Source organism: Theobroma cacao, chromosome 4 (assembly GCF_000208745.1).
Source record: "Theobroma cacao cultivar B97-61/B2 chromosome 4, Criollo_cocoa_genome_V2, whole genome shotgun sequence".
Lineage (NCBI taxonomy): Eukaryota > Viridiplantae > Streptophyta > Magnoliopsida > Malvales > Malvaceae > Theobroma > Theobroma cacao.
In genome coordinates this window covers 26,334,453-26,359,426 of record NC_030853.1, presented here as the reverse complement: position 1 = coordinate 26,359,426, position 24,974 = coordinate 26,334,453, and the positions used below count along the sequence as shown (strand labels likewise).

Genomic DNA, 24,974 nt, shown 5'->3' with positions numbered 1-24,974 from the left:
TTACGCTTGCATCATATGCATACGTAAGACCAAGTGAATAACTCAGTCTGACAATTCAATAAAAATTTAATAAAATAGGGATTAAACTAAGAAAGGCTATATTAAGATAACTTAAGATTGAATGGTACCGTTCGTAGAACGGACGTCACGGAGGTGCTAACCCTTATCCATGCGTAACCGCACTCCCGAACCAATCTCTAAAAACGTGGACCAGTTCTCGTTCTTTCGACGAACCCAAAATTAATTTAGGACTTCGTCAATTAAGAATCGGGTTAATAGGTAACCAATCACACCTAAATAAAAAAAAAAAGATTGGTGGCGACTCCCACACCTTGCGATTTTAATTTTCGCCCGCGTCTGGCGGACTGGTTCCCGGACCCGCACGTCACGACAATGGCTTTGCTTATGTTCTACTGCAAGTAGCGATTCAAGTGACATGAAAAATCAATTCATCTGGATGATGCTTGCCCCTAATAAAGGTGAATTTGGGGAAGCATATCTCTATTCTCGACCTTGGAGAAATGCATACTTTGAAGGGAAGCTTTTAAAAATAGCTTTCAAATATGAGATGTTTTCAAAATTAACTTTTTTTTTTTATAATTTTAACTGTTTTTAGTCAAGTTAGATAAAATTACCTTAATAATATTACATACCATACACATGATGTTACACGTCATGTTGAAAAAATATTATTATTATACGTCATATTCAAAAATATATTACAAATCATAGTTAAAAAAAGTTGTTACATGTCATGTTCAAAAAAAAATATTGTTATTACAAGCTATACGTCATGTACAAAAATATGTTATACGTTATGGTTAAAAAAAAGTTATTACACGCTGTGTTAAAAAAAAAATAGTTATTACATGCCATGTACATAAACATGTTACACGTTATGTTGAAAAAAATGTTTTTATTGCATGCCATGTTGAAAAAATATTGTTGTTACATATCATGTTCAAAAAAATTTTATTACACTTTAATATCTAAAATGCTGTTACTTACGAACTAAAACTTCAAATCCTCTCAATTCTTTTCATTTCTTTTGTTTTTTATTTTTTTACAATTTGGCACTGATTAAGTGTTTCTAACATGTTTTCATAAATCAAAACACAAATTTTCTTATCTAAAACACTTATTTCAACTAAAAATCTAAAAAAATTTCTTTTGAGATCCTAAATTTATAAATTTCAAATTCTAGAGTTTATTGGTATTTAAGTCCTAAATTGATCCAATTAAAATTTATTTCAAATATCTGTGATCATTTCTATTGTTTTAGTTTAATTCAAAATACCTAAAAATCAAAATTTTCAAATAATCACCCACCCCAAGTACATCAAAACTATCACTTGACGTCTTGAAAGAGCAGAAGAGAGAAATCGGAGAGTACAACAAAGGGATGCCAAGGAGAGAAATCAATAAAATTAGAGAGAGTTTGATGGTGAGAGAGAGAAATCGGAAGCATAGATAGGAAAAAATTATTATGAATGATTTAATTTATTTTAAATAATTTTAAAAGTATTATTCATAAATTATGACTAAAAATAATTAAATTTATTTTTATGATTATTTGTGAAATACCTTTTATCAGAAGGGTTGTTCTTTACAATTTCCTCTACTTTAAATTTATGGCTTCTTCGATAATGTTAAAAATGGAATAAATTAGGGGGATGCAGGGAACATGACGGTGAAATGGTTTGGATGGCTGTTTATCTTGGGGGAGGATTCCACTTATAAATAGCGGAGAACATCAACTGTCTTTAGTTGAGCATTGATCAAAATAAGGGAAGAAAGCAAGTTTCAATGATGGGGCAAGCACAAGAGAAGGAGACGACAGAGCAGGTTTCAAAGATGCAACCATCAGCATCGCCAGAGACAGTGGCAGAGCAACAGGGTTTGCAACTCATGAAGCCATCGGAAAGACTGTTCCAGTATGCCATGAAAGACCAGTGGCACGATGTGGTGAAGGTCTACAGGGAGAATCCTGAGAGCCGGAAGGCCAAGATTACAGAAGCTGAAGACACTGCTTTGCACTTAGCAGTCTCAGGTGGAAAGCAAGAATTCGTGTATCAATTGGTGGACATCCTTGAAGAAAATGCTTGGGATGTTTTGAACGCCAAGAATAAGAGAGGGAATACACCACTTCACACAGCAGCAGCACTAGGAAACGCACACATGTGCCAATGTATGGCCTCAAAATATTTTAAGCTCATTGCTGAAAAAAACGAACGGAATGAAACCCCAATTTTCTTGGCAGCTAAGTATGGCCATAAAAATGCTTTCTTTTGCCTCTATTTTTGTTACCCCCAAGGAAACCGCTCGGATTTTTGCAGCAGAGATGCAAGGGGTAATACCATTCTTCATGCTGCCATTGTTGGAGAACACTTTGGTCAGTTCCGTTTGATTACTCTCTCTTGGATTCAATATTTGCAATTTCTTGCCATTGTTTTGACCAGTTTTGATGAAAAACTCTCTTCTTATAGCAAAACTTTTCTTTCACAGATTTGGCATTTCAAATCCTATGCGAATATCCAGATCTTGTGAACGCTATCAATGAAAATGGTTCATCTCCTCTCCATGTTCTAGCCACGAAGACTAATGCATTTAAGAGTGGTAGTCGTCTTGGACTGTTCGATTCGATCCTCTACAGCTGTAAGCAAATTTTCTCTACCAAATTCAAGCTTTGAGCCTAAATATTGTTGTAAATATAATCAGGAAATTAGTGCTATTAATTATGTTGTAGGTATCATAGTGGATAAGATGAAGGAGAAAACATATGACAGTAACGATTACCAGAAAAAGTTTGAAGAAAATGAAAGTGATTGCTTTCCACCAACCTACGAAACCTGCGTGCGCTTCTTCGGAATGTTTCTGGGTGTGGTTTGTTTTGGCATGCCAAGTAGGTTATTCTTCCATATAAGAGAAACAAAAATGGATTTATATATTTATGTTTAAAATTTATACATCTTCTCCATCTTTCCACTAAAGGTTAGACCTAATAAACCGAAGAAAACCTGGTTTTGTAGAAACATGTTCTTTTAGAAGTACAAGTAGCTTGCTTTCATGCATTAATCACAAGAAGAAGGAGAAGAAGGGCAACAGCAATCGTGACGAAGAGAATCCTCAAGGGACGAGCAAACTAACTTATCAAGGTAAAGAATTTAAGTTTCACCGTCACTTTTTCTCAAAAAGCAAAAAAAGTTTCATTATCACTCGGAAGAAATCATTACTCTTAAACATATACATAGTTCAAATGATGCTCCAAAAGGATCATCAAATACAGGGACTAGTATACACATGAATTTAACATGTCAAATATGATTAAGTGAGTTTCTTTCATATCTTTTCTGATAAATTAATTTGCTTAGATATACATTACAAGCTAGGAGGTCTACCTTCATCAATTTGTGCGAACTGCCTTTTGGGTCCACATATATTGGGTAATGCTCTCCAATCCATTTTTCTTTCTTTTTCTTTTTTTTTTGAAGGTACAAGCCCAGAGCCGGAGGAAGAGCATAGAGCAGACTATGTTCCAGAGAATTATACCACATTTATACAATTTTTCAAATTTGTGACGAAATTCGTGATGGTTGTTCTGGGACTTGGTTAGTACATATTTCTTTACAGTATATATATATATATATAAAGCAGGACTTCTTATGATTATGGTGGTACAGGCTTTCAAAGGATAAAGAAGATAACAACAAAGAAGCAGAGACACACATGGGCTTCTCAGGTCATGGATAAGTTGATTGAGAATGCTTCTACGTATAAGTATTCTGGAGGACAGACTGGCACTAGCATTGACGGAACGACTGAAGAATTTCCACCTAATCCAAGCCTAACGAGTGCATCTCATCAGGATACAAATACAGGCAATGGTTCCAAATCTGAAACCTTAGGCAAACAAGGGGAATGTCATAATGAAACAGGTATGATTTATTTATTTTTATTAGAGAAGCAGGCAAGTTAGAGCACTTGTTCTGTTACAAGAAAACAAAATCAGAATCCCCAAAGAAGCAATTGATTGACTTCAAAAAATTCCAACTTTCAGAAGCAATCTTTAGGCTTAGCTTCCTATTTTCAGGAGTTCTCAGATATCTGTGTTTTTAAACCTTTTGGTTATTTGTGAAATATTACTAAACTTAAAATCAATTACCAATAGAGGAAGACACTCCAAACTTTACGGATGTAGCTAACAAGTTTGCACTCCTAATAGTTGCTACATTATGATATCTTTTTAAGAAATTGACTTCCATGAATGTCTATGCTATCTATTCACACTAACTAAAGTTATGATATACCATACAGGTTCCTCAAAAATGGAAGGGAATGATGCACCGGTGGAGAAATATCTTGGAGAATACCATATTACAGGAACTGTGGATTCAAAGACTTCAAAGCACGCCGTGCAGATGAAACTTGAAACAAAAGCTGCTGTTGAATCTACAAAACAGAAGACACCTATTCTAACAGCAGCAAGTAAAGGCATAACCGAAATGGTGGAAAAAATTTTAGATAAATTTCCAGTTGCTATCCAGGACGTGGATACTGAAAACAAAAATGTCATGCTCTTAGCCGTAGAGAACAGACAAACTCATACTTTCCAATTTCTTGTGGAAAGGAAAGGTTTACATGAAAGTGTTTTTCGACAACGGGACAACCAAGGAAACAATGCATTGCATCTTGCTGCAACCTATGGAAATTATCGACCCTGGCTGATTCCAGGATCCGCATTGCAGATGCAATGGGAAATCAAATGGTACAAGGTATGATCTACTGATGCTTAATTCTCCAATATGTTTATGGGCTTATTGATTGATTCATGCATTTTCTCTGTTTGTTTTCTGTTACCTTCTTTTCCTTGGATGCCAGTTTGTCAAGAAATCCCTGGCAAAACATCTTCTTGGTCATTACAACAATAAGGATCAAACTCCAAAGCAAATCTTTACAGAAACACACAAAACCCTTGTCAAAGATGGCAGTGAATGGCTCACCAAAACCTCTGAATCATGCTCTCTTATTGCTGCACTCATTGCAACAGTAGCATTTGCCACAGCAGCAAACATTCCAGGTGGTGTCAGTCATGGTAAACCAGTTCTAAGAGATGAGCCTGCATTTGATGTCTTTGCCATCTCATCTCTTGTAGCTCTATGCTTCTCTGTTACAGCCTTAGTCTTTTTCCTGGCAATTCTCACCTCTCGATTCGAAGAGAAGGATTTTGCCAATAAACTGCCAAGGAAACTTATATGGGGTTTAACATCACTATTTACATCTATAGCTGCTATGCTGGTCTCCTTTTGTGCAGGGCATTTCTTTGAACTGAGAGATGAGTTAAAGTCTGCAGCATTTCCAATATACACAGCAACATGCTTGCCTATTTCCTTCTTTGCTCTCGCACAACTACCGCTCTACTTCGATCTTTTATGGGCTATCTGCCAAAGAGTGCCACAACGCAGCTATAAGGAATTTGCTTCGTAATCATCTACTGGCCTTCTATGCTGTATAATATCTGCCATGGTGTTCAAGTAATTATATTTTTGTAAGATACATAGGATTGGTTTTGTGTGAAAGTGGTTGCTATTGTGTTTTCCAATGATCGATCTGCCTCAGACATCAGTGTTATTATCCTTTTTCTATTTTAAAAAACGGTGAATTATTAAATTGATTAAGCGAGTAATTAGTATGAAAATGTAATAATTATTAAAACATAATTTTTCCCATGCATATAAGTAAAACTTTGTATTTTGTTATTTCTTAAAGTTAAATTTTTATTATCTAGCTGTCATATTCCACCAAATTAAAACTGATTAAAAGTGAAAAGTAGAAGTACATATGGTTCACATGGTAGAGAGCTAGACGTGAAGAAAGGAATTCTATTTGATGGCTTACTTATGGTCTACTGCAAGTATATATATATATATATATGTATCATATTTCTACTCTATGATCTCATCCTCTTTATCTGCGTGGAATGAAAAACATAATATACCGATGGATTGTGCTCGACGGAAATATAGGAAAATTCAATCAGGTTGCTCTTTTTCGAGGGAACAAGGATTTGCACGTAAATCACAAATTGATGCACTTCATTACCCAGTAACTCAGCTCACTTTTTTTTGAAAGGTAATGATCTTTGTATTCATTCAAAGGAAGAGTTACAAAGACTGCTTCAAGTCTGCATCTAAATGAGTTTCACGTATACAGGAGATATTTAACATTTACTTTATAACCATTTGTAAGTAAATGTATCAGTTCATTCATCCATTAATCAAGGCGTTGGAAACTTGTCACAGGACGGAGCATTTATGTGGACAAATACATGTGATTATGTAACCATATGTACATATATCTCCCATGTGAGAAATGTGTGGCATGAATGCCACGTGGCACGTGATATGGCAGACATTGAATAGGTCGACACATTTGCCGCAAGGCACGCTAAGAATCAATGACATACACGATTTTTTCGTTTATGCCATATTTATTTAAGGAACGATTTTTTTTAGCTCTTAAAGATAAAAAGGTGTTTTCGAAAATAAATTTATTTTTTAATTTTAACTGATTTTAACTAATAAAAAAGATTTTTAGACAAAATTACTTTTAATGAAATCTCTTCATATTCAAGTTTATGTGTTAAAAAAAATATCGTTATATGTCATGTTGAAAAAAAATTATTACATGTCATGTTTTTTTATGATTACAGGAAATATAACAAATAAAATAACTCAAAGTTAATTATCTAAATTAGAGGATATTAGATAATATCTTTTTATCCAAATCCATTTCATCCCAGCAATAAGGTTACCGTTATTTTTCAATACATCTTCATTTACATGTCAATTTTTTTTTTTATTTTAAACTTTATCTCTAAATGTTTAACTTCAAGAATTTGTCTTAGTGAAATATAAAAATAGAGAACAATTAAAAAATGGTGTTGTTATATGCTATGTTCAAAAAAACATTGTTACAGTTGAAAAAAAATTGTTACAAGTTTTAACTCCAAAAGCTTATGTTGTAGTGAAATACAAAAGAGCAAGTTACACTTCATGTTTAATAATAGAAAAGAAAAACAAAATGAATACTACAAGCCTAATTAGATGTTACACACAAAAACTTAAGTAGCAAATGTTACACGCCAAGGTCAAAGCTTCAACAACAAATATTAAGACCAAAACTTCAACACCAGATGTTACAAGTCAAGGCCAAAGCTTTAACACCAGATATTACACACCAAAACTTGCTTTTTCCTATTGATGTTACATGTCAAGATATGAATCACTTTGTTACACGTCAAGGCATATTCTACCAGAATTGAATAACTGAAAAACTCAATATCAATAAATCTAAGAACTTATTGTTACTCACCATGCCATGCTCTTTAATTTGTAGATCGACGACGATATGACGAAATAATGAGAGATAGACAAAGATAGATAGTGATGGTGATAAAATTAGAAAGAGCTAGATGGTGAGAGAGAAAAATGGAGAGCATAGCCTACCAATGGCAGAAGAGAAAAATTAAGAACATTTCATTTGTTTGGAATGATTTTAAAGGTATTTTTACTATCTCATGATTAAAATTGAGTAAAAACAGTTAACTTTATATTGAAGATTATTTTTAAAATGAGTTTATGAAGATGATCATTTTTCATAATTTCCTCTTTATCCAATTATAAGTTTTCGATGAATTTGCTGCTATTTGTTTTGGGACTTGGTTAGTATCCTTATGTTTGATCACCGCAGCTCGATCACATTTATCCTCTAGCTTTAAAACATAAATACTAAGCAATGTTTTCTTGGCAACTTTGTTCCATTATCATTGATAATCATGCAAAGAGTAGCTAGGGAATCAGTTTATAAAGAAAAGGGAAAGTGATTTAATATTTATTTTGTAAATTCTCACTAATTGATCTCGGGTTTGAATCCTAATTACATGCTTACTCCTATCCTGATAGCAGCAAGGATATGGGTGTAACAGAAATGGTTGAAAGCATCCTAGAAAATTTCCTGTCATCTATTCAGGACTGGGATGCCATTAATAACAAAAATGCCATGCTCTTAGCAGTAGAGATCGATAGGCAAACTCACATTTTATGGTTCCCAATAGTAGGAAAAACTCCATTGCATGAAAGTGTTTTCCGATGGTGGGACAACCAGGGGAACAATGCATTGCACCTTGCTGCAACACATGGAGAATATCTGCCTTGACTGATTCCAGGATCTGCATTGCAGATGCAATGGGATCTCAAGTGGGTAAGCTATGCTCTAGGCCTGTAGCTATTATGAGGTAGTTAAGTTATTCGAGTTTTGAATTTGGATGAATTATCTATTCCCCTTTTTGTCTTCTCCATTCTTTAGTTAAACTGAGTTATACCACTAATATTGCAGTTCGTCAAAAAAAATCCATTTCACAGCATTTGCTTGTTTATTACAACCACAAGGTGGACCAAACGACGAAACAAATCTTCACAGAAACACACAAATCGCTCGTCAAAAAGGGTTGTGAATTATGGCTCACCAAAACCTCTGAATCATGGTTGCTGGCCTGCAACTTCAGCAACTATTCCAGGAAGACAGTGGTAAACCAGTTCTCAGGGCTGAACCTGCATTTGCTGTCTTTTGTATCTCATCCCGAGTAGCTCCTTGCTTCTATGTGACAGCACCGGTCATTTTCCTTAGCAATCCTCACCTCTCAATTCGAAGAGACAGATTTTGCTTATGGATTGCCTTGGGAACTCATTCTGGGTTCAACAGCATTGTTCATTAGCATAGCTGCTATGCTGCACTCATTTTCTGCAGGGCATTTCTTTAAATTATCAAAATAAAAGATTAGTCATTGTGATGATATATATATATATATATATATATACTCTTTAAGTAAGAGATTATGTGCTAGTTAGTAAAATTTTAAATTTAGTTTNATATATATATATATATACTCTTTAAGTAAGAGATTATGTGCAGTTGAAATTTAAATTGTTTAATAATAATAGTATTAGCATATTAAATTTTTTGTTACATTTTTTTAATATTTTATAATTAAAATAAAAATGTAATTTTTGTTAATGTATACAACTTCTATAACTATATTTTATTCTAAACGCTGCCTAATATTTTTATATTGCAGCCAAATAAAAGTAATTAGATACTTCATTATTTCTATTTAATATGTATAATTAAATACTAAAATAAATGGTTTTTGTAAATGTGAAAATCACCCGTATGTATTAGCTGACCCCTATAAGTAGAACTATAAGCCATCAACAACGGCTCTAACTGCGCCTGTGCACACGGACACTCGTCATCAGATAAGCGCGTCAAGTGAAGGGATCCATGACCCAAGGACAAACCTGAAACGACGCCGTCGCATCTCCCTCGGGAAACGTAACCGAAGCTTAAAATGCAAACGGTCAAAAATCAAAAACATCAAATCAAATCGAAACCCAAAAATTTAGAAACTTTACACAAACCTCTCTTTCTCTGCGATTCTTCCTCGAACCTTCACCGACTCAAGGACCAAACTTGGGTCAATTTTTCACTATCCCAATCACTGAGTCAATCCAAACCAACTCGGTGGTGAGTGACCCTGATTGAAACTCTCTCTTTTAAAAACGAAATCTTGAAACTTTTCAATAGGAATCCATCCTTTTTCAATGGCATGCAATGTGATAAATTCATGGACCTTCAGTGGCCTAGTGGGGGCTTTTCTTGATCTATCAATAGCTTATTTATTGCTTTGTGGATCAACCCTTTCTTATTTGGCTTCAAAATTTCTGGGTTTATTGGGATTGTCCTTGCCTTGTCCTTGTAATGGATTGTTTGGGTCAACAGATAAGAGTAATTGTCTTCAAGCCATTTTAGTTAATAAACCATCTCTTAAAATCTCCTCTGTTCAATCTTCTGTTAAGAAAAAGCTCCCTTTTGATTCAATTTGGAACAACTTTTATGATGATGAGGATGAGGATGAAGAACAGCATGATAGTCAATCAAATGTCGATAAGTGGCAAAATAGGAATGTCGAAATGGAAGGGGAAGCATCTTCTTGTTCATGGAATGAGAAGAAGAATTTTGTTGGAGTAAAAAAAGGAAGCTTTACGCCATTTCCTAAGTGGAAGGGGTTTGGGAGTCAGAGGCCTAGAGTTGGTCTTAGGCGGCGTAAGAGAGCTGCTAGTGGTCGTCGTGGAAAGGTTTTGTCTTTTTCGTATGATTCTTTGGTGTCGATGACTACCCCAACTGGTTTGAATTCTTCTGCTAGCATTGGTAAATTTGGGAATGATATTACTGAAGGGGGCACGACTTCGGCTAAATCTGAAGGTGATGATCTTTTGTTATCTTTTAGTTTATTTTTATCTGTGTTATTAGGATTTTGATTTGTTTTTATACTATGTTTTGATTATGTTGAAATTTCATTTTAAGGACCGCTTGCAATATGAATATGTCAACAATTGGCACAGGATTGCATGTTGAGGACAATTAATTACCTTACAAGATAAGTGAAGATTATTGTGGAATTTACTCATATAATATTTTGATATCTAGATTGTAACAACTGTTTTCCTAGCAATGCTTATAATATTAAGTGCATCAGGGGTATTTTATAAATATTCGGTGTCCATGTTGAAGATTGGTGTAAGAGAATTGGGAATTATTAGGTTTTCAAAACTTTTTAAATATAATCTAAGGGAGTAGTTATGATTTAAACAAATGTCTTTTGTGTGTAAGTGGTGCATGGTGCATACATTTGTATGTACAGTAAGTGTTAATTTTCAGTTGTAAATGAAGCTAGTAGTCATATCCATGACCAGAGAAGAAGGTTTTAGTATTGCTACTTCTGAAGTCATAGATTGTTTTGATGCAATAGAGTGCTACTCTACAATCTAAGTTCATGGAATGTTTTCTTTGAGGACAAATTTTGCTGATTTTCAGCAATGATTTGAACATAAAAGGATTGCACATAAAATGCTTGTGTTTTTAGCTTGTAGTTTTACTCCACATACTAATGCCTGATCTAATGTGCATGGTTCTGAAATTTTAGATGGCTGGGAAACTTCAAAAGAGATCGAAATGCCTGAGCAAGGTTCTCAGGGTTTTGAAATGGATGATGACCTTTTTGCTGAGAATACACTCATAGAGAAGGAAGTAGCACTGGCTGAGTTCAAGTGCTTGCCACCAGATCAGGATTTTGATGGCAGTGACAGAAATGCAATTAGAGTCTTAGAACAAGCTCTAGAAGAAGAGCATGCTGCTCGTACTGCTCTATACCTTGAGCTTGAGAAAGAGAGAAGTGCTGCTGCTACTGCTGCAGATGAGGCTATGGCAATGATATTGCGTCTGCAAGAGGAGAAGGCAACCATCGAGATGGAAGCTAGGCAATACCAGAGGATGATAGAGGAAAAATCTGCATATGATGCTGAAGAAATGAACATTCTCAAAGAGATCCTATTAAGGAGAGAAAGGGAAAAGCATTTCTTGGAGAAGGAAGTTGAATCTTACAAGCAAATGTTTTTTGAAAATGAGCAATTGGATGCTGAGATGTATGATACAGCAGCCACACAGGAACAAAAAAGTTCATCTATATATTCAAATGAGGAGCCAGTGCTAAAGTTGCAGCAGAACACTGAATCTGTCGGAGAGAAGGAAAAGACAAAAATTAACGGTGATTTTTCAGAGTATGAGATCACATCTATAAGGTCACTGAATCATACTCTTGCTTTTGGGAAAGAAATACCGATTCCAGAACTCAATGAAGATGCTGGCTCTTTAAATTCTAGTGTTGAAATCAATCGTGCACATCTGTCTAGAATTCATGATGAGGTTAATCAAGAATTTCAGAACAAGGGAATGGCACTCAAAAACAAGAGTCTCAATCATCAAGAGAGACATGTGCAGTCCAGTCAGTCAACAGAGGGACCTGATTTGCATGAGAAAGCCATTAACCCTGTGGTTGAAGAAGAGGAGCAATGTGGGGAAACCAGTCCACACCAACGCTTGATGCCTAAGACAACAGAGGCTTTGGAAGAAGCTAAGATAATTTTCCCTTATAATAATGAAAAAGTGGAGAAGCATGGAGAAGACTTACATGGCTCCTATTCTGGTATTGATCATCATGTTCACGATGTTCATGTCATTTATGATGAATGTAACGTTAATAATGTAGAGAATGGAAACGAAAGTGAGAAGAAGTCAATTAGTGTTACCTCAAACTTGCCTGGAACATGTGATAATCCAACCATTGGTGGGTTAGTAATTGAGCCTGATAGGAAAAGAAACAGTTTGGACAGATCTGGCAGATTACCACCAATTGGTCCTTCACGAGGCAAACATTTACCTCCCATTTTACGTCGAAATTCCATGTCTGCTTTCGATTATGAACGGCTGAAAATTGACAATGAAGTTGGGTGGCTTAGAGAAAGGCTAAAGATTGTACAGCAGGGAAGAGACAAGCTCAACTTCCCTGTGGGGCACCGGGAGAGGGAACAAGCTCAGTTGCAAATATTGGAAAACATTGCAAGTCAACTTCGAGAGATACGACAGTTAACAGAACCTGGAAAAGCTTTGCGACAGGCATCTTTGCCCCCTCCATCCTCAAAGGTGCCATATTACTCTCTGCATGATCAAATCTGTATTGTTCTTTTTTTTGTTTACATGATTACTACTTCTGGAATTGGACATTTCTAGGATATTACAGATAATTTTATTCTAACTTTTTAAATACACATAAAATCTTGAACCAGTATGGCTTCTGCTGTCACTGGTGCTCTCCCACTTGACTAATTATTTTGAGGAGTCATTTCACCTTTGCTGGCCCGCAATTGAGAGCGTAGCTGGGTGTGAATAGTCTCTTAACCAATTTGTAGATGTCACATTGAACCAAATTCATTTTTGATTTAAATGTTAATTGCTAGACAATATGAAATCTTTTTACCCCTGCATCTAAACCATTCTCTCTTTAGAATGATCATTTTACATGGAATTTTCAAGATTAGTTTCTCTTCTCTGCTTTTTAGATCAAGCTCTGTAAGAAGCAACATCTTTTCCTTGCTACGTAATTACGGCATTGAGAGAATATGCCTTTCTAGAAAGAGAATTGTGAATTGATCTTCTAATTCTTTTTTTTTGTTGTTCACAGAGCATCTTATATGAGCTCATAAGTCTTTTATTTATTTGGAAGTTTTAGGCACCTATCCTAAATATTAACTTGATCATGCAACAACTTAATTGATTTCTGGAGCTGTACGGTTTCAGGTTATGTCAAAGAGAAGACGTTGGCGGGGTGCTCCTTTAGGAGTATTGAGAAGCATTTGAAAGAACCAACAGTTCTCTCGAATGTTGATGATTGAGATGAGCTAGAGAATCTGATCTCTTGGGTCCGTCTGGGACCAGCTGATATCTTTTGAAGGTTTGGATTGCAACTTTCCTCCAATTGCACTAGTAAGCTGTTTCCAAAAGTAATTTACATGTCAGGCGAAATCTTAGTTGACGGATATGCTAGAGATGGAAGAGGAAATATACGAGTTTCTGCTTATAATTGTAGAATCCAATTTTGACTATTTGGTAGCCCTGTAGGTTCCAGACAGAAATGAGCTTCTGCCTATTACACGTCCTGTAGTTTCCACTTGACATATAAATTTTATATCTTAAAGTTTCCTTTTTCACTAAATTTTGACTTAAATCTGGTGACTGTAGTTGTTCACTTAACTGCTTTCATTTTTAAACTTGTTAGTTGCACTTGCTGCTGGCTTGTGGAGAAACTCGTTGGAAAATTTTATGAGGGGAGAAACTTAAAGGATGGAATTTGTAAAAACAACTTTTCCCTGATTTTGGATAATGAAGTATGATCTATAGTTCCTTCATAGGGTTCATAAAGAAGTCTCTTCTAAATTTGGTGGTTGTATGTTGATAAAAGGTCTCCTCTAAAATTCTTCAAGCAGTGGGTAAATGTGGGGGTAAACTTTAATAGTTACCATCACCTTACAAAATTAAAAAAAAAAATTAATGTTAAGGAGAGAAATGTATAAACAACGAAAAACAAATGCCAAACGTTTGATGAACAACGCAAAGAAACGGGACTGCTCCAGCAGGCTAACACTGGTTAGTTTACGAGTCGTCTATAGACCTACGCACAGGTTAGAGAAATTCTTCTCGCAGCCTAGTAGTTCTCTTGTCTCACTGCAAGGCATTCAGCCTTCTGTCAGGTGCAATCCGTATTAGATAAATTCTCCAACTTGTTAACCATGGCCCGCCCAACTCAAGATCCTTTAGGAGTCATGACTGCTGACGGTCGGGTTTGTATCGAACCAGAAACACATTGTGGATTACCAATTATAATTGATGTGAATCTTGAAGACCTCCGTCGCAACGTCTACCAGAACTTAGTTTCTGCTCTTAACTAGTACGCCCCTGTTCGCGACCAGTATTCTGGAACTGAATCAACGCCATCTCCGGCGACCTGGACTGCCTGGCTGACTTTGCCGTTGCAGTTTGTTGTAATCGGCTTCGAACCGTTCTTGAACGCTACCATCCTACCGCGCCCTCCTTGAGGATGAATCCTCGCTGCCCGGTCAACAACAAACTTGAGATGCCCACATTCTTGGCGTCAACTCTTGGGTCAATCGGCCTATTACGCATCTCTGATGGTCCTGTCTATCAATTGATCGTCTTTGCTTGCCCAACTGGCACTATGGCTACATATGTCCGTGCCGAAGTAGCCGTTCTCAATGAAGGACGTGTTGCTCGTATCACAGCCTGCCTTCGCCCTGACCGGGAATGGCAGTACTGGCTTTCGGTAAAACATCTCTAACGTGCTACACGATTTGCTTCGTTTGTTAATGTAACTGTAACTGATCACCACCTTTAACAGGAACAACAGAATATGGCAAAGCTGCTTCTTTCTTGAGTTTTCAAGATGGAGTATGCAGAGGCGGCGGTGTCTCTCTTATTGATGATTGGAGTCAGTTAATATATCCATTGCAATCCCCATCCAAATTTGATCCGTTGTTAAGTTTCCTTTTAAACAAGTAACATATAATCTTAATTTAAAATGATATTCCACATACTTTAATTAAGTAAAATAAAAATATAACATTCTAATTTATTGCTCATGTAACGCTCCACACGAGAGTGACACTTCTCAATTTGATCGAAGATTTGAGAAATTTTATAGATTTCAAGTATTAAATTCTCTCTCTAACCATGCTCAAATATATATATCTAAACAAATAAAATATTCACAGTTTCTTATCCTTTTGTTTTTTTTTATAATTGATGAGAAAAATTTGAATTTTATTCTTTAAACAGGAGTAAATAGGAGGATAATATACTAACCAATGAACTAAATGCTCGGGTGCTTCTTGTCCTTTTATTAGTTGCCTTCATTTTCATTTTTCAGCATCGGAACTTTTCCACGACTTCACCCTTTGTTTACAATGCTTCTCCTCTCTTCTTTTTTCTAAATGAGTGATGAAACGATAAAGAAGGTTACCACCTTCTACTACACATATTAAGAAGGAAGTTGGCCTTTTTTGTTTTGTTGGAGTTGTCTACTTGGTTCAAGAACAATAGACGGATATGTGATTCCCAGTTTTCACATGTTGATACTCAAATTTTTTTTCTTTATTTATCCGATATATATGCATGTGTTGTCTATGTTTACCTTATTAGGAAGACAAGAAGCAAAGTTTAGCAGCCGGAGCCAACTGCCACGTTATACAAAGTATACCGAGCACTATATGTCCAGTCCTACGTACCCACTTTATTTCTACTTATTCAAATTCCAAAAACAACATTCATACTACCTGGAAGGCTTTAAAATTGGAGTTCATTCGATCATGTTACCCAAATACAAGGTCAATTAGTTTATGAGATTATCATAAAGCAGACAATGGAAATGATGCATGGCCTTCTCGACAGTTGGAGCATATCTTCCACTGCAATATGCAGGTGATTCGATACCCCTTTGAACACCTTCACACAGTGTAATGTCTTCCATCTGCATATTTTCATCCATATTTTTGTTACTAAAAGAATTTGAAGGTTCCAAGAACAACATTAAATTTTTAACATATAGGACTAAACCGGGGTGAAGGGTCCAAAATTTTAGAAAATATTTACTTAATATATATATATATATATATATATATATATATTTTTTTTATATATATATATATATGCTATGCTAATGCAATTATCTATGTTTTTTTTTATTATTAATTATTTTTATTTAATTATATATTTTTTTTATTNAAATAATTTTTTTATTTAATAATTTATATAAATAAAAAATAATAAAATAACTTCACAAACTCTACTTAACTTTACTCTAAATCTTAATTAAGTTTTTTCACACCTCTTTCTCTCTCTTTCTTTTCTTTTTTGTTTTTTATTTTTACTTTACTCTCTTCTATGTAAATCACAATTGAAATAAATTTCATTCTTTAAAAAAAATTTATGAACTTGGACATTGGCCACTCACCATTATTGTGTGAAACTAAGAGGAGATAAAGTTTTATTTTATTTTTTTTATATTATTTAACCATTTACATATTTAATTATTGTGTGAAATCTTATATATTGTATTTATATATTTATGCATTATAATTTTATATTTAGTATTTTACTTTAAAACATAAATAAAATAAAAATATTAGATTTTGACTGCATTAAATTTTTTAAAGATTAATTAAAGTATAAGTTAAAAATAATTGACAAATTCTTTAAAAGAAAATATATAAATCGTCCAAATTATTCTCCTACATTTGAGACACCAAACTAATAAAAATTGTGAAAAGAAGATTTCGTGATGAGTTTCTTATAGATAATTTACTTATTTATATTAAAAAAGATATTATTAACCTTTTCAATATAAAATTAATTATTGATGAATTTAAATCTATGAAACATCATCCAACACAACTTTCATAAAAACTTATAATAAATCTTTCTTTTCTTGATCTTTTTTATTTATATGTTATATAAAATTGTTTATTACGAATGTTTTGATTGTTGATTAAATTTAACATATTAATTTTTGTTCATCTTTAGTTCTCCCTCAACAAAAGTTAGTTAACTCCGCTTGCAAGACTAAAGATCATGTGCTAGTACCTGAACTCTTTCGCTATCCACAAGACTTCTCTCGATGAAAGCTTTGTCATCCTGAGGCCAAAAGAAGTGCTTGGTTAAATTGGAATTCTCATCGTTCTTCTCTATAATTGGGACCTTATAAAGCTAATCATGGCCCAAAGTCATCGCATGATAGAGAGGGAGATTAAGCAAGATGCCTAGTATATGGATTACTAATAAAAGGATCGCATTACTGTATAGAACATAGAATAATGTTTCACCATTATAAGATTCAAAGCAGATCATGAAATTGAGAAAATGTGCTCCTCCCACTCAATAAAATTGCGAAATATTACAATTCTATGGATAAGGATGATTACTGTATAAACTTAAAGCCTTTTAACTTATTGTATCACATAGCTGTCACTGTTAGGCTGCTTCATAAGGGTGTGAACTCCACCATGTGATACAATAAGTCAAAAGGCTTTATTTAGACATGTGCATGCGCACCTGCACTCAAATCACACAGGCACAACCCTTACCACGCTTCATAACAATGGCAACCATGTGATAAAACAAGTCAAAAGGCTTTAAGTTTTTGTGGTTACTGTGATTATACGATGCACAGAAGAGAATGTTAATAGTGGTTACTGTCAGCATATTTATTTAGACAGACATGCACTTTCAAATGCCATACCATACACAAGACAACATGTGGAAGGCTAAGATATTAGATACTAAACCTGAAGCATCCCTTCTGAAACAACATTACCCATACATCAACTTGATATAATCCAAAATTATGCAAAAATAGAAGCATGTAATTTGGTACGATTGCAGTATTTAGAGGTCAAGGCATAGAAGTACAGTAATAAATTTGTAGTATATGATAGCTTCATAACTCTTCATTGCAATCACATTCTTGAGATTTTAAATATTTTCCTGTCAAAAGTGAAAGGAAGTTCACACGTAAAGCATGCAGTGATATCTGACAACATTAGAGAGTCTTCATGAAATTTCAGCTTGGAAGTAGACAACAATTTTAAAGGAGCATTATTTATAAACGTTGCTTTTATTTTTTATCATCTAGATTATTAACTATAGGCATTAAAGTTACTGAGTCTACAAAGACAATACAACTGCCCATCTGAAGAAATATCTTGAAATCTCAATTTGCTAAATATTACAAAGAGAACAAATAATACAAGAGATAAAGTGTTTTAAGACAACCAATTTCATTATACAAGACTAAGAGATCAAAGCAGCATTAGAAACACTGAAAAGGATCAGTTTTCCACCAAAAAAATTTTTAATCATCCACAGCTTGAATTGACAAATCTTTCTATGGTTATAACCAACATTTAATTGTTGTTATCACCTGCAAACTGTTAAAGATTAGATATAAGGAAAGGAGACATTTTTGTGGTTGTGCATGTGTGATTTGAGTCCAGGTGCACATGCACACATGTACTAACACAATGGTTGATACAATCATCCTTCTCCTAGTACATATTGTGAGTGTAGAAGCACATAGACATGGTGGCAGACAGACACATCCACCCAAAATAATTCATAAAACCACCTTCCCCTTCCTTTTCTTTTCTTCTCTACTCTAACGTCTCCAGAAAAATGATTTTAATATTTATAGTCAAAAGGCTTTTCCTTTTTGACCCTGCATACTATGGTGGATGCACACGTGTACTAACACAATGGTTGATACAATCATCCTTCTCCTAGTACATATTGTGTGTGTAGAAGCACATAGGCATGGTTGCAGACAGACCCACCCACCACAATAATTCATATAACCATCCTTCCCCTTTCCCTTTCTTTTCTTCTCTATTCTAAAGTCTCTAGGAAAATGTTTTGAATATTCATAGTCAAAAGGCTTTTCTGTTTTGAACCTGCAAACTATTGCGGATGAACTAGATGACTTTTTTACTCGGTATTACAATTTTCTTCCTCTCATCCTCAAACAAGTGCCAGCAATATGCAGAGACACCCTTCTTCTCCCCCTTGCCTCTCAAGATTGCAACCAATATCTCCGTCTTAAAAACAGACAGGTTACCATCAGCTATCTCCTAATAATAATTTTTGTTTTCTTTTTTATTGTAAAAGCTTGATTAAAATCAGACAACATCCAAGTTACATAACTTTATGATCGTCCTTACTGGACTCAATCCTAGCTAAAGCATGAGCCAAAGAAGTGGCTTCTCACCTGGTATGAATGCATTGATGTTTAGAGCAATCAGCAGCTAACCAAATGATATCATGCACAATACTACCGCACTCCCATTACTGGTCTCTGACTTTGTGATTCCTTAGCAGCCATTAAGGAACCACTTTTAATTATCAAGTTGTTAAAACCCTTATGCAGGTCATCTCCAAACCAAATAATATTGCTTTTATCTCTGCACGTAGTGAAACTGATCCTTCTACTAAAAAAACATTGAAAGATAATGTGCCTTAAAGTCTCCTCATGCTCACCATAGACACTGCAACATGTATCCAATAAGATGCCTTGAGCTCTAAGATTTTATTTGGTAGGTAAGATCTCTTTTACAAGTCACTATATGAAAATTATACAAAGGTAAATTACAAAAAATAAAAAAGGTTTTGCTCAAAAAAAAATTGCCTACAAAGGTTTAAAAACTGACAATTAACCACCCTGAGCTTTATTTTGGTAGAAATTATTAACACCGTTAGCATTTTCTTATAAGCAAGTATAGATGTTAACTTAACATATTCAACCTAAGGGCAGTTAACAAGAAGAAAAAAGGGAAATAAGTTAATGTTGTTAGATGTTAGCTTAACAAATTACCTCAAGGTAGTTGAATGTCACCTTTCAAACCTCAAAAGACAAATTTCTCTTGTCTCAAACCACAGGGTGCCTTTTGTAATTTACCTTAAAAAAAAATTCCGAACTTTGTTTCAATAGAAGAATTTTGAGTTGAAAGGCTTTTCTGTCCTTCTAAAAGTTACTCATGAGCCTTAGATTCCAAGTCTTCAACAAGGAAAATTGATGTGGTTATCTTTTTCTGTTCTGCACTGACTACCAAGAGTATGCTAAGCTAAGAAAGCAACACTGTGCACATCCAAACCACTTGCATCTAGTCCAAGGGACTGCTTTGTCCTATAGATTACGATAGTGAAAGCATAAAAACACACATTGCTATTCAAGCCCAGTAATTAAACATTCCGAATCAGGTTTGTCCGATGTATTTTGACCAGCTTAAGTTATCAGTGTATGGAGAATCGCCAAAACAAGCCTTTCACAAGTTGTGTCATCTTTTTATATGATTTATTCATCCTTTGACTAATTACAGTTGATGTCAGAACATACCATGCTCATGGTATCTAGCTGATAGGTACAAAACGAAACCATTCACATGCATAGAACGATCCATTATTTACATTACATTCTCGCATGTTTGATATTCTATAAGTACAATCGTGAATATATCACAAAATGCATGAATAAGTAGAAGGATTTTGCTAAATGAGCACCTTAAGGGCACTCTTTAAGGTTTGCTAAAATACTATTTACAGTAATGTTCTTGTATAAAATGCAGTGGGTTGACAGATAATATGATGAAAGCAATGCACTGGAAGAAGATATTACTTAGTGCCTGTTCAATTTGATTTTTTTTAACTTATTTACTTCTTAAAAGGAAAAACCAAGTCAAGCAGGATTTTGAGAAACTCTTTTTTCAAAAAAGTAACTTTTTTTAAAGAACAAAATTAAAAAAAAAACTTAACAAAAAGCTCTAGAAAGAAGTTTTCTCTTTTTTTAAAAAAAAAACACATTAGCTTTTTAGAAAATACCCTTTCTCAATTGATCTCCCTCTCTTTTCCCTCCCTCTATAAATCAACCTTCTTCAATGCAAATCGCAATTTCCCTTTCCTCTACCTCCCTCTACAAAAACTACTAAAAAAAACAAAAGACCTAACAATAAAATAGCAAAATCAGGTATTTTTTTATTCTTATAAAGATTAAGAGAAAAAAGACCCAAAATTCAAAATTACATCAGATACCATGTAAAGGTTCTCTCTTCTTCACTAAAAAAGATTTAATGTCAAATACATCATTTCCTCTTTTCTCTTCTTTTTTGAAAATTGAAGCATAATGGTCCGATTGCTTGCTAGATCAACAAAAATCTAATACTATTACTACTATACAAAGTTTGAAAGCTATTCCGTTTCTGTATGAATTTTTTTGATTTTAACATCTGAAATCATATATAAGCTTGAAGCAAACTTGTTCTACTTTGGTTTATTACGTGACTGAAGATGACATGAATACCCTTTAGGGTAATTTTAACCAAAATTTGAACTTATATAATGTATTTTGACAAATAATTTTTGCTTAATTTTAAAAGTTATTATTTTTCATAAGACTTTCATAATAGCTTTTAAGCTAAAAAAAATTAGGCCAAACAGGCTCTTAATATAATAACTTTAAGGTTAGCAAAAGTCTAAATAAAATTACCTTAAGAGAAGCTTCAAGAAAATAGTCAAATACTACAAGGCATCTCCTAGGTCCCAATGGGATTACCAGATTGGTGTCCATCCAAGGTCCATACCTATAAGTCCATAAAAAAGATACTTTACCAGAAGGAGTGGAGGGTGGGGATAAAATGCAGATGGAAGTAACAAGGACCTGTTAATCATGAAATTTGGATAGATGAAAGCATATAAAGCATTTGATCCAAGCCGATCATCTTTCGTTTCTTTAGAGCCACCTTCAACACTTTGGATGCTAACTTTTTCAAATATCTGTTTCATAACAATAATCACTGACATACTGTGATGAAAATCATTTAAATCACAACGTGAACAAGAGATATTGAAGCATGTCTCATTCAGAAACATCAAACATGATGCATGCATATATGTCCCTGTGACATTCTAGAATTCTTAACAGAAATTGTCCAAGCCAAACAACATTAATTTGTAAAGCTTAAATTGAAACCAAAGAAAGATCAGATAGAGGCATACTGAGGTGGTGTATGAATCAAGCGTAAGACCAGATACAAGGCCTTTGTGCGCGTACGGTACATGGTAACCACCATCTAAGTAGTTGTCACAGAATACCTGCGAGTAAGAAATAAAAGATTGCCAGCAATCTGTGTATATGTTCATCAAACTTGCACAACAACCTTATGACCATTAAATTTGAGACAAAATATCATTGATTGTGGTATTTAAAATACTAAATTAACCCTGAATGCGACACAAAACAAGGGATTGAAGAGACACAGCTTTCTTAAACTACAAGAAGCTCATCTATATATATATACAAACAGATATATGTGTGTGTGTGTGTATATATATATATATATATATATATATATATATATATATAGATATACACATGTCCTCATAAAATGCCAATTGAGACAAACTAAATTGAAGGATCTTCCATTAGCTACCGAGACACACCTTCCAGTTACATTCAATGATGTATTCACGTCTACAAACATAAGTTAGTGGGGAATCAACCCCATTGAGGCTCAATATTTCTGAGCAGCTACCAAGCCATTCACTAGCAAGGATGTCAGTATCAATGTCATCCTTCTGTAAAATTTCCTTGTCCATATTGAGAAGAACAAATGGTCCCCAAGTAGCAACTTTTATTGGTATAAGTCCAAATTCCTACCATCAATTGCAGCAGATATCAACCAAGGTATCCCATTAACTGGAAAAATATTGCTATTGAATTAACAAGAAGGCAACAATTATATTTAAGTGCACAACAGCATACATTTACAATGAAATCCTGTATTCCTGAAATTCTAGTTGCCTTACGAAGCGCTCCATTTAACTCATACGTCCATCCCTGCAGAAAAAATTGGATAGGGATTATATCTAGTAAGTAAACTGGTTGGCATCTCAGCAGTAAATGGGAAGTAAAGGACAATACTTGATTTGCAGTATTGTTTAAAGAAGGAAGGATGTTTTCAGTCATCATCAGATATACTGCACATTTTAATTTGCAGAAGAGCATAATTGGTGGTGGATGTCACTTACAAAAATTTTATTCATGAGAGGAAGTTTTGTTTTGCCACAAATTCATTTGTGAGGATTTTCCACTTTAAGTAGGTTCTTTGGATGTAAAGCAGCATGTTGGTGATGAGAGCAAATGAAACAATCGACATAAATTGAGTAGGTGGATTGTTAAAGAAGAACTTAAGATTGTCTGAGACGCGCAAAATATGAAGTAGGAATCCATCAACACCTGGCTAGCTTTATTGAACAGGGCACAAAGTTTTCAGCTAGGCAATGGTTACCATTCTGCTGGAAGTGTAGAAAAAGCCTTTCTTTTAATGGTATTTTCAAATGCATCTTATATTGTGCTCAATCTTCTCTAATGACAACTCTTCTTTAAGCTTATCATAATAGATTTAGGACGAATTATAAGGCAGGGAACTCAGTTTGAAGTAAAAAATCTGCTGGTAGCTGGTTTTATATGTGTAAAAGGTAGGGCAAAACTCTGAATCAACTGCTTTACAATTTTCTGGCAGCTGAAACTTCAAAGCAAAAAGGGGAATCTTAGGGAGGTATCGGGGGGGAAGTCCTGTTGCAGCTAAGGGTAAACTTTCTCATCAATACAGAAATAAAAGAAACTAAAACAAATCAACAGCAAAAACATAGAAAAATCAAGATACTCTTAAGTCAATCAGAACGGATACAAACAGACTTACATGGTAAGGGCATGTAAAACAAGACTTTTTCCCACTTCCAGACACAAGAAGAGAGGCATGATGTCTACAGACATTGTGAAAAGCAGCAATGTTCCCATTATCATCCCGGCAGACCACAAACTCTACATTTCCCAATCTGCATAAAGACGATAAACCTTCATTTGCTCTTATACGTGACAATTGAGCCTATTTAACTGCTGGAATCAGAAAACAGGGCATCGTATGTTAAATGGACAACATAAAGCGCACCAGTTTTCCACAACTAAGCGCGGCCCGAGGACCAAGATAGTATTATTTTAGTGAATTCCGGGTGAGGGGAAGGGAACTAACGTTGAGCTAATAAACCAAATTCTGGTCGGTGTCAGTGGGTATTGCAAGATAAATCAATGTACCTGCCGGTGAAATAATCATGAGCTTCTTTTATCTGTTCAGAATACCCTGAAAAACCAGAATCAAAATTCAACAATCTACCTAGAAATTCAGATTGTTGACATATATCAAAAGTAATTGTCAGTGTTAGTATCCTGAACCGCAACCAAAAGAAGAGTAAGTATACTAACCAACAGCCTGCCAACCCCTGTAAAAGACACGATCCAGTTCAAAAGCGTAAAAGGAGGGGTCAGAGTACCAGGAGCTGGGTGGAGTGAGCGCTTTCTCTATGGGGATTTTCGGGTCAAATTCACGTACCATTGTCTGAGCTTTGTAACTCTCTCTGTCGGAACAACATGATACAGAAGAAAAGTTTGCAATTAACCTTGGATGCTGGAAATGGCTTTGGAAGAGAAATACTTCACTGATGGGTTTCAGCAGCAGAGTCATCCTTGTCTGAGTTGCGGATGTTCCAACTTCCCCACTCTGTTTTTTATTGCCTTGTCTGGCACAGTAGCAAAAAAGATAGAAATCCAGCACGCAGTAGAAAGAGTAGTTAACTATATGACGCAATCAATGATTTAAAATAAATTTTTATTTTTATTGTATTTTTTATGTATTTTATTAATATAAAAAAAATAATATATAAAGAAAACCAAAATAAATGAAAAGTACATAAAAGCACCAAACCCATACCTTTTTCTGTAGAGTGAGCTTTACCCCTTCCAAACGAGCTACAGGCTAATACAGGCCTGATCAAAACAGGCCCTGGTCAGGGAACCCAACAGAGGAAACCACGTCGTTTATTGTTAATCTCTTGTAATGATGAGTGACATG

General features: G+C 34.6%; 3 protein-coding genes across 4 annotated transcripts; 2 read left to right on the top strand and 1 right to left on the bottom strand.

Moving 5' to 3' along the window:
• On the top strand, window positions 1,686-5,628 carry LOC18602731. The gene is made up of 8 exons (XM_007034308.2): window positions 1,686-2,392; window positions 2,506-2,655; window positions 2,747-2,902; window positions 3,030-3,155; window positions 3,492-3,608; window positions 3,681-3,935; window positions 4,315-4,772; window positions 4,879-5,628. The coding sequence occupies exons 1-8, from the start codon at window positions 1,807-1,809 to the stop codon at window positions 5,482-5,484; spliced, it is 2,454 nt and encodes an 817-aa protein (XP_007034370.2). The 5' UTR covers window positions 1,686-1,806; the 3' UTR covers window positions 5,485-5,628.
• On the top strand, window positions 9,449-13,666 carry LOC18602730. Its single transcript, XM_007034306.2, has 3 exons — window positions 9,449-10,320; window positions 11,042-12,597; window positions 13,252-13,666. Exons 1-3 carry the CDS (start codon window positions 9,660-9,662, stop codon window positions 13,309-13,311), a joined length of 2,277 nt encoding a protein of 758 aa, XP_007034368.2. The 5' UTR covers window positions 9,449-9,659; the 3' UTR covers window positions 13,312-13,666.
• LOC18602728 (choline monooxygenase, chloroplastic) lies at window positions 15,732-24,682 on the bottom strand. Of its 2 annotated transcripts, XM_007034302.2 has the most exons (10): window positions 24,329-24,682; window positions 24,161-24,206; window positions 23,769-23,904; window positions 22,829-22,903; window positions 22,507-22,719; window positions 22,063-22,158; window positions 21,725-21,840; window positions 21,554-21,647; window positions 17,107-17,157; window positions 15,732-15,994 (listed from the first exon to the last, which is right to left on the bottom strand). In XM_007034302.2, exons 1-10 carry the CDS (start codon window positions 24,585-24,587, stop codon window positions 15,857-15,859), a joined length of 1,224 nt encoding a protein of 407 aa, XP_007034364.2. In that variant the 5' UTR covers window positions 24,588-24,682; the 3' UTR covers window positions 15,732-15,856. The 2 variants fall into 2 exon arrangements, with proteins under 2 accessions (XP_007034364.2, XP_007034365.2); XM_007034303.2 differs by lacking the exon at window positions 22,507-22,719.